General features: G+C 36.0%; 1 protein-coding gene across 15 annotated transcripts in view; it reads right to left on the bottom strand.

Annotated features, from left to right (window-relative positions):
* IRAG1 (inositol 1,4,5-triphosphate receptor associated 1) overlaps positions 1-14663 on the bottom strand; it is a 79687-nt gene that overhangs the window by 14141 nt on the left and 50883 nt on the right. For 14 of the 15 annotated variants that reach the window (XM_055722724.1, XM_055722727.1, XM_055722730.1 and 11 more), the window contains 9 exons: positions 14159-14332; positions 13090-13167; positions 12608-12657; positions 12134-12175; positions 10397-10990; positions 8069-8147; positions 5297-5417; positions 2563-2593; positions 1334-1474 (listed from right to left, as the gene is read on the bottom strand). In XM_055722724.1, the coding sequence (XP_055578699.1) occupies positions 1334-1474; positions 2563-2593; positions 5297-5417; positions 8069-8147; positions 10397-10990; positions 12134-12175; positions 12608-12657; positions 13090-13167; positions 14159-14332 (1310 nt within the window). The remainder of the gene's footprint in view (positions 1-1333; positions 1475-2562; positions 2594-5296; positions 5418-8068; positions 8148-10396; positions 10991-12133; positions 12176-12607; positions 12658-13089; positions 13168-14158; positions 14333-14663) is intronic. The other variant, XM_055722728.1, reaches the window with a different exon arrangement.

The raw sequence follows: 14663 nt of genomic DNA, 5'->3' as shown, positions 1-14663 counted from the left end.
TAATAAAATATAATACAGCCTGTAAATCAAATGGCAATTACAATTTCTTAACCAATTTTTGTCAATCAATAAACACATTTATGCACTGGTTTAATATCATCACTTTGATAGCCCAGATTAATTCTGAAATGCATAAAAGCATGTAATTTCCTTGGCATTAGTTACCAAAAGCAAGAGTGAATTTAGATGTCTTATTAGCCAAAGCCTTAGTGAACACCTTTTCACTGAATGAGTTTTCTGTTCACAGAAAAGTTTGATATGAGAAAACCTGATACGATTTAATAGAAGTAAGTGTCAAATCTAACATACTTTTTTCAGTCTGAAAACCTTGAGATTCATTAGGTTGTTTCTGCTTGCTCTTTAAACAGAGAGCAGAGGGAAGAGCAGCAAAACATTTAAAAAACGTCTTTTCTTTTTTTTCCCCCCCACCAACAACTGATCTGGAAATACAGATTTGAAAATCCAGATGAAAAGAGATAAACATAACCATCTTTTTTTAATTGTATCCTTTCTTACCCGATTATGTTCTTGATAAAGTAAATGGGAGAATCATTATGTCCTCCTAACTATTTCTCAAAAGTATGGTAGCACCTCCTTGTAATATGCAAATGGGGTCTACAGGTATTTCATTTAGCAGCATTGTATCTAAGCACACCTTCCTTTTTTTGTAGAAAAACATGTGCAGCACCTAAGCTGACACATCTCAGAATGTGTCATTTTAGTTAGAAAATCCAGAGAAAGCTGGCAAGAAGGACTGAAAACTACTGCTGATAAAAGAATATGAGGTACAGCTGGAACGAAAGTGTGTTCAGGCCCATAACCTGATCCTGAGATGGCATGTATTCCTGAAGTAATCCTCGCTGTTTCCTTTTCTATACCCCCTTCTATTAACCTGCAGTTAACAGGTCTTTCAAGTCACAAATCTCAGGACCCGGGCTTCAGATCATTTCAGTATCTCACCTAACTGGACACCTCATATTTACTGCTAAAGGACTTGCCCAAGACAGCATGGATCAGCAGCACTCAAATTGCAGTGCTGAATGCTCTTAGCTCTGTCACAGGTTTATTCCAAGAACTGAACAGCAAATTCATAGTGTTTATTCCTGAAATCTGCTAGACGTAGGGCAACATCCTCTGTACATTTCCAGCAATGGCAGCTCACTCTGGCAGAAAATGCTCCCTTGTGTACAGCGGTAGGCAGCTTACAGCAAGGAGCTTGAGCAGCAGAAAATTAAGTTTTGGAGCTGAATTTACAGTAGGTCTAGGCAAGCATAGCCACACCTATTTCAAATGTATGGACACTTTCATGTACACTAAAGTTCAGTCTTCTTACCGTAATGGCTGCTTTAAAGTTTTCCAGTTCCTTCTCAGCATTCTCCTCAGTAAGATTTCTCTCTCTCTCTGCTTGGTTAATTCTAGATTCCAAGGTGTAACTATCATTTCTAAAGGCCAAGGAAAGTTGTACAAATACATTCTGTTTGGATTAAAAAAAGGCACTTTTAAAATAAGCGTCACAGTAATATAATTTCCAAGAACAACTTAAGAATAAGGTACTTGTTTAACAAACTTTGGTGCTTAAATAAATATTGAAACAGAAAATTCAAAAAATATTTTTTAAATTCAGTCATTTCAAAAACCACTTCTGTTTACTTCCTCTAAAAAATTAATAAATGTGTTGCTGCCTCTCTTCCTGAATGTTTTTCTGGGAGATCAGTAGAGCAGAGACACAATGGAGGAAGTAGCCTACCAGAAGTAGAATCACAATGGATCTGTTTTCTAGCTGGACTTCCTCCAAGGGTCCCCAAGGTTTTTAAACAGATAGTCTGTGCAGAGGAAGTCCAGCGATGAGCTCACCATTAGCATTGTTTTACCTAAGGGATAAACACCTAACACCGAAGCCAGCAAAAGATGAAGTGCTAACGTTATTATTCTCTTACACCCTGCTTTTAAAGATTGTTTTCTTTCTTTACCAGATGCATTATTTCTTAGGATTAATACTTTGCAAAGCACAAGGCACAAACAGTTCCATTAGATTGGAGCTATGTAAATAAAGATTTTTTTCCTTGACTGGTGTGTAAAGAAAAGAAGAAAGCAAGCCAGCCACTAAAGAGCAACCTGCAAAAAAAATCATTGGCTTGAACTGAAAAAGTAAAAATTATGTAAACCAACTGCAAGATATAATCAAAAACTGCCCCAAAGCTCCTATTGGCCAATACGAAAATGCAATTTTACTCATTTAGTTTCTGGGCTCATTTAAACTCAATTTTTTTACTACTTTAAATACACTATAATAATTTCCAAAATGAATGTGTATTTTATTATGAAGAATGCACAAACAAGCATTTTGCTTATTCCATCTCTAAGGTTTTTTTACAGTTTATATTGCCTGGAATAGTTGCCCACATTTCACAAAATTGTTATTTTGACTGAGCTCAGTATGTCTTTTTTCTGAGAAATTATTCTTTTGAAAAAAAATAAATATCCCATAACATCCTTAGACTTACAGTAACCACTTAAAATTGAGCCATACCTCTGAAAAAATGAGTTTAAGAACATACTTACCTCAACTTCTTTTTCAGTAAGTGGAGGGGAGCTAGAAATAAAAGCAAAAAATTCACATTTTAATTAGTTGTTGTCTCAGAAAATAAAGCTACTGTAACATTTAATCAAATAGAACAACAAATGACATCCTCCCCTTAAATATTTTTTGGTTTCTTTTGGTGAAACAGTATTTAATTAATGCAATTGTACTTGTTATGACTAAACATCATGGGTGGGTTTTTTTTTAAAAGCAATAGCACAGTATCACCAGAGTATTAGCAATAACATGCCAAAGTTTCTGGCAACTGCAAATACTGCTGTCTGCACTACATTATGATAAACTGCAAGTACAAAAGCAAGACAGAAGTTACGGTTCTGGAGCTGTGGCTGGCTTTATACACTATACTTTCGTTTATTATCTTTACCCACTTTCCTTCTGTTAACAGTTGAAACCTCATGATGATGATCACAGATGGGCAGAATACAAAACACAGCTCACTGTATACTGAACTATCCTGTTTTGGCTGCTTGGTTAGACGCTAGCTAACAATGACTCTGACACTAACAAATGTTTGAGTTTTATGAGTTTTCCACTACAAGAATGATTACTGACTATACAAAAACTAGAAACAATTACCAAAATACAGTTTCATAGAATACTATAAAAGAAATGAGATAGACAACATTATAGCACAAGATCTCACTTAAGAGGCAGTCATCCCGTGTGTTTGAATTTACAAGTTCTTATTCCCTTTAATTGTTCCAAAACACAAGACAGCCATTCATTTTTGTGCAAGTGTATAGAAATGAGAAACACCTGAAAGAAAGGACAGGAGCTGCATATACAAATTCTAGTGGATGCCAGTGAGAGGAGTTGTGGTTGGCATAACTATCATGCCCTGTGCAGACATACTTTCATAAAATGCAAAGGTTATTGTAATTTCACTGCACCATTAATCCCAAATATAGAAATCAATGCATGTGGTGTCCATAAGCAGCAAATTTTTCTCTTTGGGTAGAAAAACACTGATACTTAGGAGTAGTGACTAGAAGAAGGGAGGTCAGTACGTCATGTCCCCTTGTGCTGGAAAACCATTTTGTGCCTGAAGTATTAGTATTTATCACTTATTCTAGGAGGAAGCTAGTAGAAGTGGTCCTTCTAGAAGGAATTTCAAGCATCTGTGTGTGTTATATAACACAGAACAGAGTGATGGAATTTGTGTCTTTCTTTTGGCTGTGAACTTTCCGAGAAACTTATTGTAAGAATGAAAAGTTACACGTATGTCTATTGAACAGATTGAGCCAACTGATTAAAGAATATTACCTGAAACCAGAAGATCTGTGTATTATCTGATTCTCAAAGCCAGTTCAGCATTTACCCATTCTGTACTTAGCTATGAAATTACTTTTCTGTATTTGATTACAATCAAGCAATGGTCTCTTAGAACTTCTTCACCCCATGCATTCATTTATATAAAATTTTGTATGTAATAGTTCCTTCAAAAAAATGTTAAATATTCATTTCATCTGCACAGAGAGCACTTACTGACTGTCTCAAATGATTGAAGGGCTCTGGTATTTATAGTATAGAAACACACAGATGAATTTCGGAAGCTCTGGCCAAATATGTTTGGGATTCTTTAAATGTCTAATAAGCATTTTTTTATTATGGTTTATTTCTCTCAAAGAAAAGGTTTATGCAGAAATATGGAAGACTATTAGTTTTACTCTAACCAATACAAAATAAAATATGCTTAGTCTCTAAAGTTATCAGTGATGCAAGGGATGCAAATAATGTGGTGATAAATGCTTCATTTGAGCTTTCTTCCCTATATTGCTTGGGCCTGAGCAAAATACAGACTTTTGTGCCATTTTAAACATAAACCTCCCCCCTTAAAAGGAAAATTCCACTTAAATTCTGTCAAGAAAATGTTAAGTTTCAATAGCAGTAAACTCAAATCAGAAAAAAAAAAAAAGGGTAATTCTAAAGATCTGGACAAACACCTGGCAGGTATAGTCTATTATGACTCTACCTCAGAGAGTATGGACCAGAGCATTCCCTTCCTATAGTTATATTGCATTATGCAATGACAGCTCTAGTTTCAAATGATCTCTCCTATGGTGCTAGCCTACACATCTATAACGTGCAGACATACTGTTTCAGATTGTGTAAGAGGGAAAGGAGAGACTCCTGAACCACGGCAGGTGTTAAGCAATCTGTCGATAAGCACCTTCTTGCACAGCCCAAGATCAGGGAATTCATGAGTGGGTCCTACAAATATGTTTGCAAAATAAACTCCATTTCCCTGAAAAATTGTCACCTGTAGTAAAATTGCAGAATTCTTACGTTCCCAAATTTTACCACGGGAAAGCACTACCTGGACCAATTATTTTTCTGGGGAAAAGCAATACTAACATTTTCAGCATCAATTTATATCTGTAGCAGCAATCCTGAAAACCAGGACTGGACGACTGGTGGGAAAATCTGTATAAAAATGCAGTTGTAGCATGCTGGTCTGGTTTCAGACTTTTTTATGTAGAACTCGCAAACTAATTTTAAAAGTTGGCCAGTCACTGGAAATTGGTGCACTCCTCAAAATTTTTCAGAAAATCTGTGTTGCACATTTTAAGATGCAGCATTTCTCTACTTATATGGATCCCCTATAAATGGAACTCCATTTTAAAGGGAGTTCACTGGAAACAATTACTGTGCCTTCCCCAAGATGATGTCTTTCTACGGCTAATGAGCTTTTACCTTCCTGGAAGTGATTTGTGCACTCGTAATTTTCGCAGCAATACATCCGGAATGCTGGGCATGACATCAGAGCTGGTTTTTGTTTCTTCCTCTTCAGTGGGGGAAGGGAGAGGCGAAGGGCCTAAAGACATTTTCAGATAAAATATTTTATGTGTTATTTTTAAAGTCATGCATTAATATATTAATAGTCAGCATCTCAGAGCCAAGTAAGACCTTTTAGCCTAACTGTGTCCTTTTTGAGTCACTGAAGCTTTCACCCTAACTCTACTGGGAGAAAAAGTGAACAACAAGAAAAGGTCTATCGCTTCATGCAGAATGTTACTTCCTTTACTGCACATGGTGATTCATCACTCTTCTTTATTGAGTAAAGATCTCCTGTTGTCTTTTTGAGCAGTGACAACAAAACTAATCAGTACAATTGCCATCCTTTCTTTAGAAAGGCTGAAGTAATATGTGCTATGACAGTCTCTAATGCACTGAAAAATAATTATTTAGCATTTTTCCTAGAATTCAATTACTGGAACATCTAACCTAACATTGTGCATTTGTGCTTTACCAGTACAGTTACATCATTTCTGCAATATTTTAGCTTAGATTTTGTAATAGTGTACTGTCATTTTCTAAGGTTTTAAATGCCACCTGCCAAGATCAACTCTAGTATAATGTACTATACTACAGACTTTGTGCACTATTTATGGTGATAAATGTACAACATGTACTTGTTTGCACTGCATGTTCATTAAACCGGACATAAGGTTATAATTACATTCTCTACTTCTGTCACTTGCATAAGGACCAAGACATGGCTTAAACTTTTTAAAATTCATGTTACTGAACTATATTTTCATTTTATTTAATTTCATGTATAGTAATTCCCTTAACTCCTCCTGTCTTGCCAGAATTTAATGAAGGACTCTCCTATAGGAAAATCAGGTTCTCCAGTCTGAATCTCTGATGTAGGAAGATATCTTTGTACAGCTCTCCTGTTCATTTGGTGTAACAGAATGATCCTTACACTTGCAAAACAGTGTGAAAAAGACGAAGTTTTGTAAATGTGGAGAACGTTAACCTGTGAGACAGAAAAGAATGGGAGATTCTTTCTAGCTACATTATAGATCTGTGCACTTTCTTTGTATTTAAAAAATGCACTACTTACTTCAGAACAGACGTGTGTGTCCCCATAAAAAGCCAGTCTGACACCACAATGTCTCCAGATCTAATATATTGTGCTTATCTAAACTGTCGATGTAAAGTTGTGTTTACTCAGATGATCACAATAACTTGGCATTGAAGGCAAAACATGATGGAGCCAGTATATTTGATTCATAATAGTAATAATGAAGTATCTGGCTATTTCCTATTATTTAAGTAAAATTACTACTCCATTTGAAAAGCACAAGGTGGCTTTTATGACAATGTAAGGAAGTAAGTCTCCCTAACAAATGAACTCAGAATTTGACCCCTCACTTGTTTTCCCCACTGAGGACAAGGAGTTGACCCTTAATGTCCTGGCTATCATTCAGATAAGTTACTATCAAATAAAGCCTACTAAATAATTTCTGGGAAATCATGTGTTAGCAGAGTGACAGGAATATTACTACATATCTAAGAATGCAAAGATATAATCAGTAATACAGAAAGAGGACAAGAAGTCTCTTTTAATCTTGTTTCACCCAGACTGAAGATGAGCCTGTTTCCAGAGATAATATGAGATACAGTATCTCATCCATCTCCCTGCGTAACAGAAACTTTAAGGCCTTAGAAACAGTCCCAAAGCAAATCTATGAATTAGCAAATTGAACAGTACTAGGAAAAATGGAAACTGTCCTTGGATCAAATCTTGGGCAAAGAGTTTCAGCTCCTTTTGTATTAACCTTTTCCATTTCTGTTAATGTGGCCTTAAGAACACTCTGAACAAGTTCTGACTTAAGTTCTTCCAAACGACACAGTTTTGGTTTAAATATTTTCAACTGATTGCTCAGCACCACTGCTATTTAGTTCTTCCAGGTATTGAATTGTCCTCAGGATTGTATCTTTGTTCTTTATTTCTGTTCTGAATCTTTTTTAGATACAGCCTACAGGCATCAAATCTCATGTGCTTGTGTTACATTGGAAAAACAATTTGGTGCCAGATTTCCATTTCCTCATTTATGTAGTGTTTTAAGCCTTTTCTTTATTAAAAATCACAGAAACTGAGCTTCTCCACATCTTATTGCAAGGTATATTTTCCCAGTCCTTCAATTACATTTATGCCTCTTCTCTGGCCTTACTCTTACCTATCCACAATGACGCAGAGCTGTGCACAAGAAGTGAATATGTCATTTCTATATTTGCCACACATATACTAAAAAAAAAAAAAAGCAGGAATAAAGCATTCCACCTCTTATTCATGTTTTCAAGGATCAAACTCAAACTTATGGCTACAATATCTTGCAAAGGTCACATCCATCCAGTCCATCACTGCTGAAATTTTTTTCAGAAAGTCACTGAAACTTGTGGCAGTGCTCCGCCTATTAAGTACAAGGTAGACTCTGTTCCAGGTATGTATCTTTTCATTTGGTTGTAATAATACCTACAGTATCTTCTTGGCCCAGATCATAAAGAAATTCAAGTGATCTCTCTTTTTCATCATTCCTTGATGAAAGCACCTTCCTCAAGGACTGCTTCATTATAATTACTATTGCAATTGAAGACTTTTTCCCCCCTCCTTATTAGTCAATTATAAAAATCACTGTAAAACAAACACTCCTTCCAGCTTTTATGATACTGCACCTTTTTCCTGTTCAGCTGCTTCACTAAGTTCAGGAAGTTTAAGTCCAACTAAATTTTGATTTCTCATCAAAATATGCTCCTGTTAAGAAAAACAGTAACATTTCCAAGTAACTTAACTAGAAATCTCAATTTAAATATCCCTGCCACATGAACACTAAATATAACATTTACTTTAGTCAATAAACATAATGGAGATGTTTATATTGTTATAGTCGTATGCTACATTGCATGGATACATGTACATTCACACACATGCTCTTAGATATTACATATTTCAAATTTCATACATGCATTATTTAGAAGAATTCCTGGTCATGCAAACAGAGATTTACAACATGTGCCTCTTACTCAAGTAGAAAAACTGAGTTTTGGTAAATGAGAGTTTTAGTAAATAAGTATGAAAAAAACAATTTTGGATATAGCCACAGTAGTAAGTATCCCAGAAAGGAGAGAAAATTCAGAAAATCAGATATATACGTGAGACTTTGCCACTCAGACTGAAGCTTGGTATGCTACAGCTGCAAGTTAATACTTCACTGTTACTGTACTCTGCCCCTATTCCTTACACGGAGGGAGGAATATACCCTCAAGGATTAAACCTTGTTACCTCATCTCTCCTCCTAACACATCCTCATTTTCTACTTTTGTATTCTCAGATATGTTTACAATTCACAAACACAGGCTTTTGTTTATAAGCAAATAATTCCTACTTGAGAGTGTTCAATTCTCACCTAACTCGAATTATGTATCATGTATTAATCTTCTGATTCTAACTACTATTTGTGCTTAACATCTAGGACTTTCAAGATTATACGGTTCAAGTGTCTCTATAATCAAAAATTCCAGTACATTAATGCAAAGAATATGTGTGTTATATAAACAGGAGAAGATGAAAAACTAAGCTGCCATTCCCGAGCAATACAATGGGAATGAATTAACCAAAGTGCATAACCTGAGGTTCTCGCCTGTCAGCCCTGTATTCACTTTAAAATACTAACTACTGGAGGTTAAAGAAAACATTCTTATTAGGCTGTTAAGGAAAGTAATCACCACTTTTTTTTCCTTGTTTTTCCTTTCCAAGGTCATTTTTGCTATACCCACATGGTAGTTGCTTTATGATGGTGGTTTCTCATTTCATGACATTTCTATGTTTTTTAATACACTCATTAATTCTTAGGGTTTAGCTCTTAGTTTTTACAAATCATTGCAGGCTTCACAGTCCAAGTCTATCCTTCAAGCAGCTGACACATTTGTGCCATGTTAGAATTAGGAACTATAATTCTGGCCACCCTCTAGCTGCCCTTGCTCTCAGAGACACCCAGTTTTACAAGCCTGGACACTCTGAGACATTTTCTGACAATGTTCAATAAGCCAAAAACCATAATAAAACAATTCCCTGTCCCCTGAGACCCTGCAAATGTAATGCTATTGCTAAGGCTAGTATTCTTCAATGACAGGATGCCCCTAGGATGGAGAATTACCAACCAATATGGAACTCAAAACCACTAGGCTGAACAAAGTAAAAGTGATTTTTAAATCCAAAGAAAGTTTACAAATAGTATACAACACGCAGAGGATTCTAAGCCCTTAAACAAGAGTACAGTAACCGTCTCCAAACTTCAGCTAAAGGTTTCTGTTTATACACAGCCCACTCATACAGAAATCAGTTAGTTAACATACTGTGAGAGCTTGTGAATCCGAGGACAATTCCAAAGGAGCAGAAAAAGAATATCATAGGGAAGCAAAGGATGTAAAAGAGCGTAAGTGACCCTTTTAAAGAGAATGTTGCTACATCCTGAGGAAGGAAAGATTCTTCAGATCTAAAATTCTCTTTAGAAATCAAAATAGATCACTTTAGTCCCAAGTATGTTTTACAAATTCCATGATTGTTAATCAACTGCTTCCTGTTTATAGGTCATGTAAACGATGCAAAAATGAGATACATTGTGTTTTAGACTCACCTTTCTGTCACAATGTAAGCAATTAGTACTTTCTTGACACCAGTAGTACAATTTTTTTCTGGGGGCCAAAACCTGCATGTGTGCAAGAGTATATGCACATGCATATGTGCATATTGAAGATACCACAGTGCAGTTGATGCGTATTTGAAGAGAACTGAGAATTAGAATAATTCCACAGAATTTAGTTACAGGTTACAATTTACTAAAGTTGCAAAGGAAATACAAGATACAATTCTGTATTGATTTTGCTGACACTGTTTTCCATTATATCACTCTATGTTTCTGGCAATGATAAAACTAATGCTAAGCAAGCTGGAAGTTTAGTAAGATATAAAACCCAGGATACTTACTGATGACTAGGACTCACCTCTCTGAGCTTTGTCAGTTTCTGCATTCGAACTGGTTGAACTTGGATTTGAAGGTCTTTGAATGCTTTCAACTGATTGCTGGATTTATTACCAACAACAAAGCTTTTATCTTCCTCAGATGGTAATTTTAAAGGTGTTTTATCTTTCTGTCCAGGCTCCAAACTATCCCATGATACAGCCCGTAGTAGAGGAGGACGCAGTCCACACAGTTTAAATTCTGGTTTACATGAAACTTTATGGTCCCTCATTTCTGGAACAGGAATTTTTAGCTTTGAGTCTATATTTCCTATTCCTGGTCCTGGTAGATGGGTTCTTAAAGGAACATCATTTTCTTTTGCTTTCTTGAGAAATGATTTTCCAAGTTCATTTTCACGAACATTCATGCAAGTGTTAAGAGACATTCTGCCACCATCACCACCTGAAGGGGAGCATTTAGGTAAAGTACCCATATGTTTACATGGATCAAAGTTTTCTTTTTGTTCTGAAAGCTTATCTTTGGAGTTGTCAAACCCAGCAGAACGAGGAACCAACCTTCCCTGAGAAATCTTTCTTTGATCATTCTGCCTCCGATCAATTAATCCTTTTGCAGCATTCTGAAAGTAGAGGGACACACACAAAACAGAGAAACAAGTGCAGACTTCTCTTTTCCCCTACCCAAGGACAGATTTTCACTGTAAAAAGCCATGTCCTTTCCACTAAGATTTGCTTTTAAACATGTGCTGTTGAGGAGTAAAATAATTTTTAAAAGGCACTTGAAATAACACTGAATTGGGAATCTCTTCTCTGAACTTTTGAGATAACCTCCTCCCATTCCACAGCTCATTAGAGCAATCCTCATATAGCCAAGTTTCTCATCATCTCAGTTTAAGGTTTGTCCGAGTACACGCCTTTAACTCTGTATCTTACAGCACTGTTACTTTCCTTTGTTTCCTGTTAGCCCCTTATCTCTCAAGCGAAAAACCTATGGGCTTGTAAACTAAGTTAAAACACACATTTTAATTTCTCTCTTCTTTCTTTGTGTGCAGTATCATAGATTATAACTTGGCTGCCATCTCTACAGGAGAACTAGCAAAAGAATGTTTGCCTGTACCTTTGCTACTGTGGTACAGAAATCTGTAATTTGTCTAGGGGTACCTGTGTCAGCAATTTAAGGCAACCAACATACAATCTAATCGTGGGCTCTGTCTTAAGATATGTTGCTACTCCTCTCTGTTATAGTAACTGCTCCAAAATTCTGCTGCCATACTGTTTTCTGTAAGTATTGCCTAATCCACTCACAGCAAAATCTCTTTAAAAGACCACCTGATAGCACCTAAAACAAATTAGGGAACATTTGTATAAGCTATTCCACTAATAGCTGTACGGAGTAACATCCCATCAGTGGTGCGGAGCACAAGGTATAGTAACATCTTCCATTGAACCGAAAGGGTCTAGAAGAGGACATCTGTCTAAAACACCAGTACATGCCAAAGTAGCTATAGTAGGTGGTTTTACTTATGAAGTTATTTAGTATATTGATTTTAACTGAGCTGGAGCAGGGTGCATGACAGAATGTAAAGGCCAGCTGTAAACCCATTGTCCTCCACTACATTTGCAGGTGCTTCCCAATCTCTTAGAGCAGTATCGTTTTTCTTTTCACCCAGTGAACAGTCTTAGACTTTTCAGTTACATAATTACATTATATGTGTGCTAAGACAAACAGGCAGATTTTTTTCAACACAATGTGAAACACTCACCTCTGCAGTTTGCCTGTCATCTTCTTTCACAGTTCTGTTATTCTAGCAAAAAAGGAAGAACACAGTTGCCTTATAAGGTTATCTTTCACATCTATGCTGCAAATGTTAGATATAGATATTAATGGATGAACTTTGAATCTATTAATTTTTACACTGCTTGTCACATTTACTTATGAAGTAATTTTAGGGACTAGTTTTTTCCATGGATTAGGATTATATTGGTTCTTCTTCCATTTTCTACACTTAACAGATCTCTGTGATTCTTCAGTGCTTGCTACCTCATGGATTTTTGTCTTCAGAGTAAAGATTTATTAGTCTCACACTCTGCACAAAAAACTATCAGTAAATCTAATCTTGGTATATAAAATGGTATTCAAGACATCCCATTTTCCTGAGGGACTATCAGGACAGCATAGTGTAATATAGTACTGTAACAACCAGCTTTACTCTGCAGACTATTCAGCTCTTTCTTACCTGCCCTGGAGATACTGACTCGACACTAGTGGTTGTGCCCACATCAGACCCTAGAAAGACACACACATAATTCATCCAGATGCATATCCTGATGTTTTGCTCAAAATTTATACTACTACAGCATTAGCAAGCACATACATGCACAGTTCCATGTAATGTATTAAGGACAAAATAAAAATGTGGAAAATACAATTTAAAAGAGAAAAAGAAATTACCTAAAATAGGGTAAGTGAAAGATCATTAAAGCTTCTCAAAACTTCATTATTGAAAAGAATAAAAATATAGATCATGCAACCTAGCAGCACAAAGGAATAAAAATATCATTTTAAAACTATATATATAGTGGGCATTCATGAGTTTTGTCATATTCAGGATGAGATGCCTGAATCAACATATTTTGACATCTCCTCAAGAAATATTAAACCCCACATTTTTGGTGAGTTTTTATAGGTTGAAGTTTGAGCCTGCGTACAACATTTTACCTGATGGAACTGGAAGAGTAAGAGAGTTGCTCCGAGATGCTACTGGTGAAACTTTAGGACTAAGTGTAGGGGAAACTGCTTCATTAAAACAAAGACAAAAACAAACAAAAAAAAGGTAATTTTAATTTCTCTGCTTGTAGCTTCTTAATTTTTAAAATTCAGACAAGATTAAAACATGAATCTCATAGTCATCAGCCATGTGTTTGTCCAGAACCCAACAAGTCATTTTAATTGCCCAGTTGTACTTGGCAATTAGGAACTCAGAGTAGGTTTTATCTCATATATCTGCCATAAACTAACATAATTCTGTTGATGCACAGAACACCTTATTCTCCTCAGTTTTCTGATACTGTAAGCACTGCATGACAGAATTAGACACCAAGAGACAGACTCACAAGGTTAATAAAAACGTATAGCTGGGTTTTTTTCCTCTAGAAACTGTCAAGCCAATTTTAAGATAGAACTTTGTTTTGAAGTGGCATTTCAAAGCTAAATCAAAGCCCTACTTTGCAATAAAATGGCATTCTGTCCTAGTTTTCAAACACTTCATATGCGGGGAAAAAAATAATGTTAACTCGCATTCTAGAACAAAACATTTTATTCTGCTGTTTTTTTAAAGGAGGATCTGGTCCATTTAGCTTATTGCTATGTTCTGAATAAAAGCCTGTGTAATTACGTCTGGGGGGAATGTTTTTCAGCAGTATGAATCTTGCCATTAAAGTTTCATGTACGATAGGAACTTTAGGAAGAAAATCTTCACAAACAGAAATTTGTGACCATTTTTTAGATTTCAATAGAAATACTTCATGCTTTCCTGTTACAGTGTTTGCAGTGCGTCATTCAGGCACTTAAAAACACCATCACCCACTGTTACATCTGAATTGGTCATACGGATTTGTCATTTCTGGTTTATATGCAATTGTGAGGAGGGGCAGAGGGATTCTGAACTTCGAATTAACGAAGTGCATGTATACAGTAGAAATGTATGCATTACAGTAGATGCTTGTTTATGCCTTTGCAAATCTTTGAAGTAGAATACAAAAATTTTATTTTCAGAATCTGCACCTACCTGTGGGTGACTCTGGAAGGCTGCTTCTTGACTTTCTGCCTCTGCGCATCAGAAATCTCTCGCTCACTTTCTTTGCTTCTTCTAGTAATTCAAGGTTCTTCTTTTTGTCTTCCTCTGATATTTTGACATCTGGTAGCTTATCATTTACCAGATCGATCACATGACCTCTGTTGTCTGCGTAGAAAACGTCAGAATTAGAGCTAAACCACGTATATCCATATATGTTGTGGCATTTCAGAGTAACAAGTACAAAACACGTCTACAAATTTAGCTTTGAGATTGCATTTAAGAAACATTAATGTCTGCTCATTTCTCATGTTGTTATATTCTCAAGTCCTCAAAAAGATTAAGCTACTATGATTAAAGATGCTCTGATACGTGAAACTGGCTTTTTCAGCTGTGTACCCAATACAGGTTTTCTAATTTATCAGTGAAAGTGGCATTTGATCCATCTCAACCAGCAGTCATGGCATTTCTGTTGTAGACTCGGTTTCCCCATGGATTT

This window comes from Falco cherrug, chromosome 10, assembly GCF_023634085.1.
Source record: "Falco cherrug isolate bFalChe1 chromosome 10, bFalChe1.pri, whole genome shotgun sequence".
In the NCBI taxonomy this organism is placed as follows: domain Eukaryota; kingdom Metazoa; phylum Chordata; class Aves; order Falconiformes; family Falconidae; genus Falco; species Falco cherrug.
This window is presented reverse-complemented; position numbering and strand designations above follow the sequence as displayed.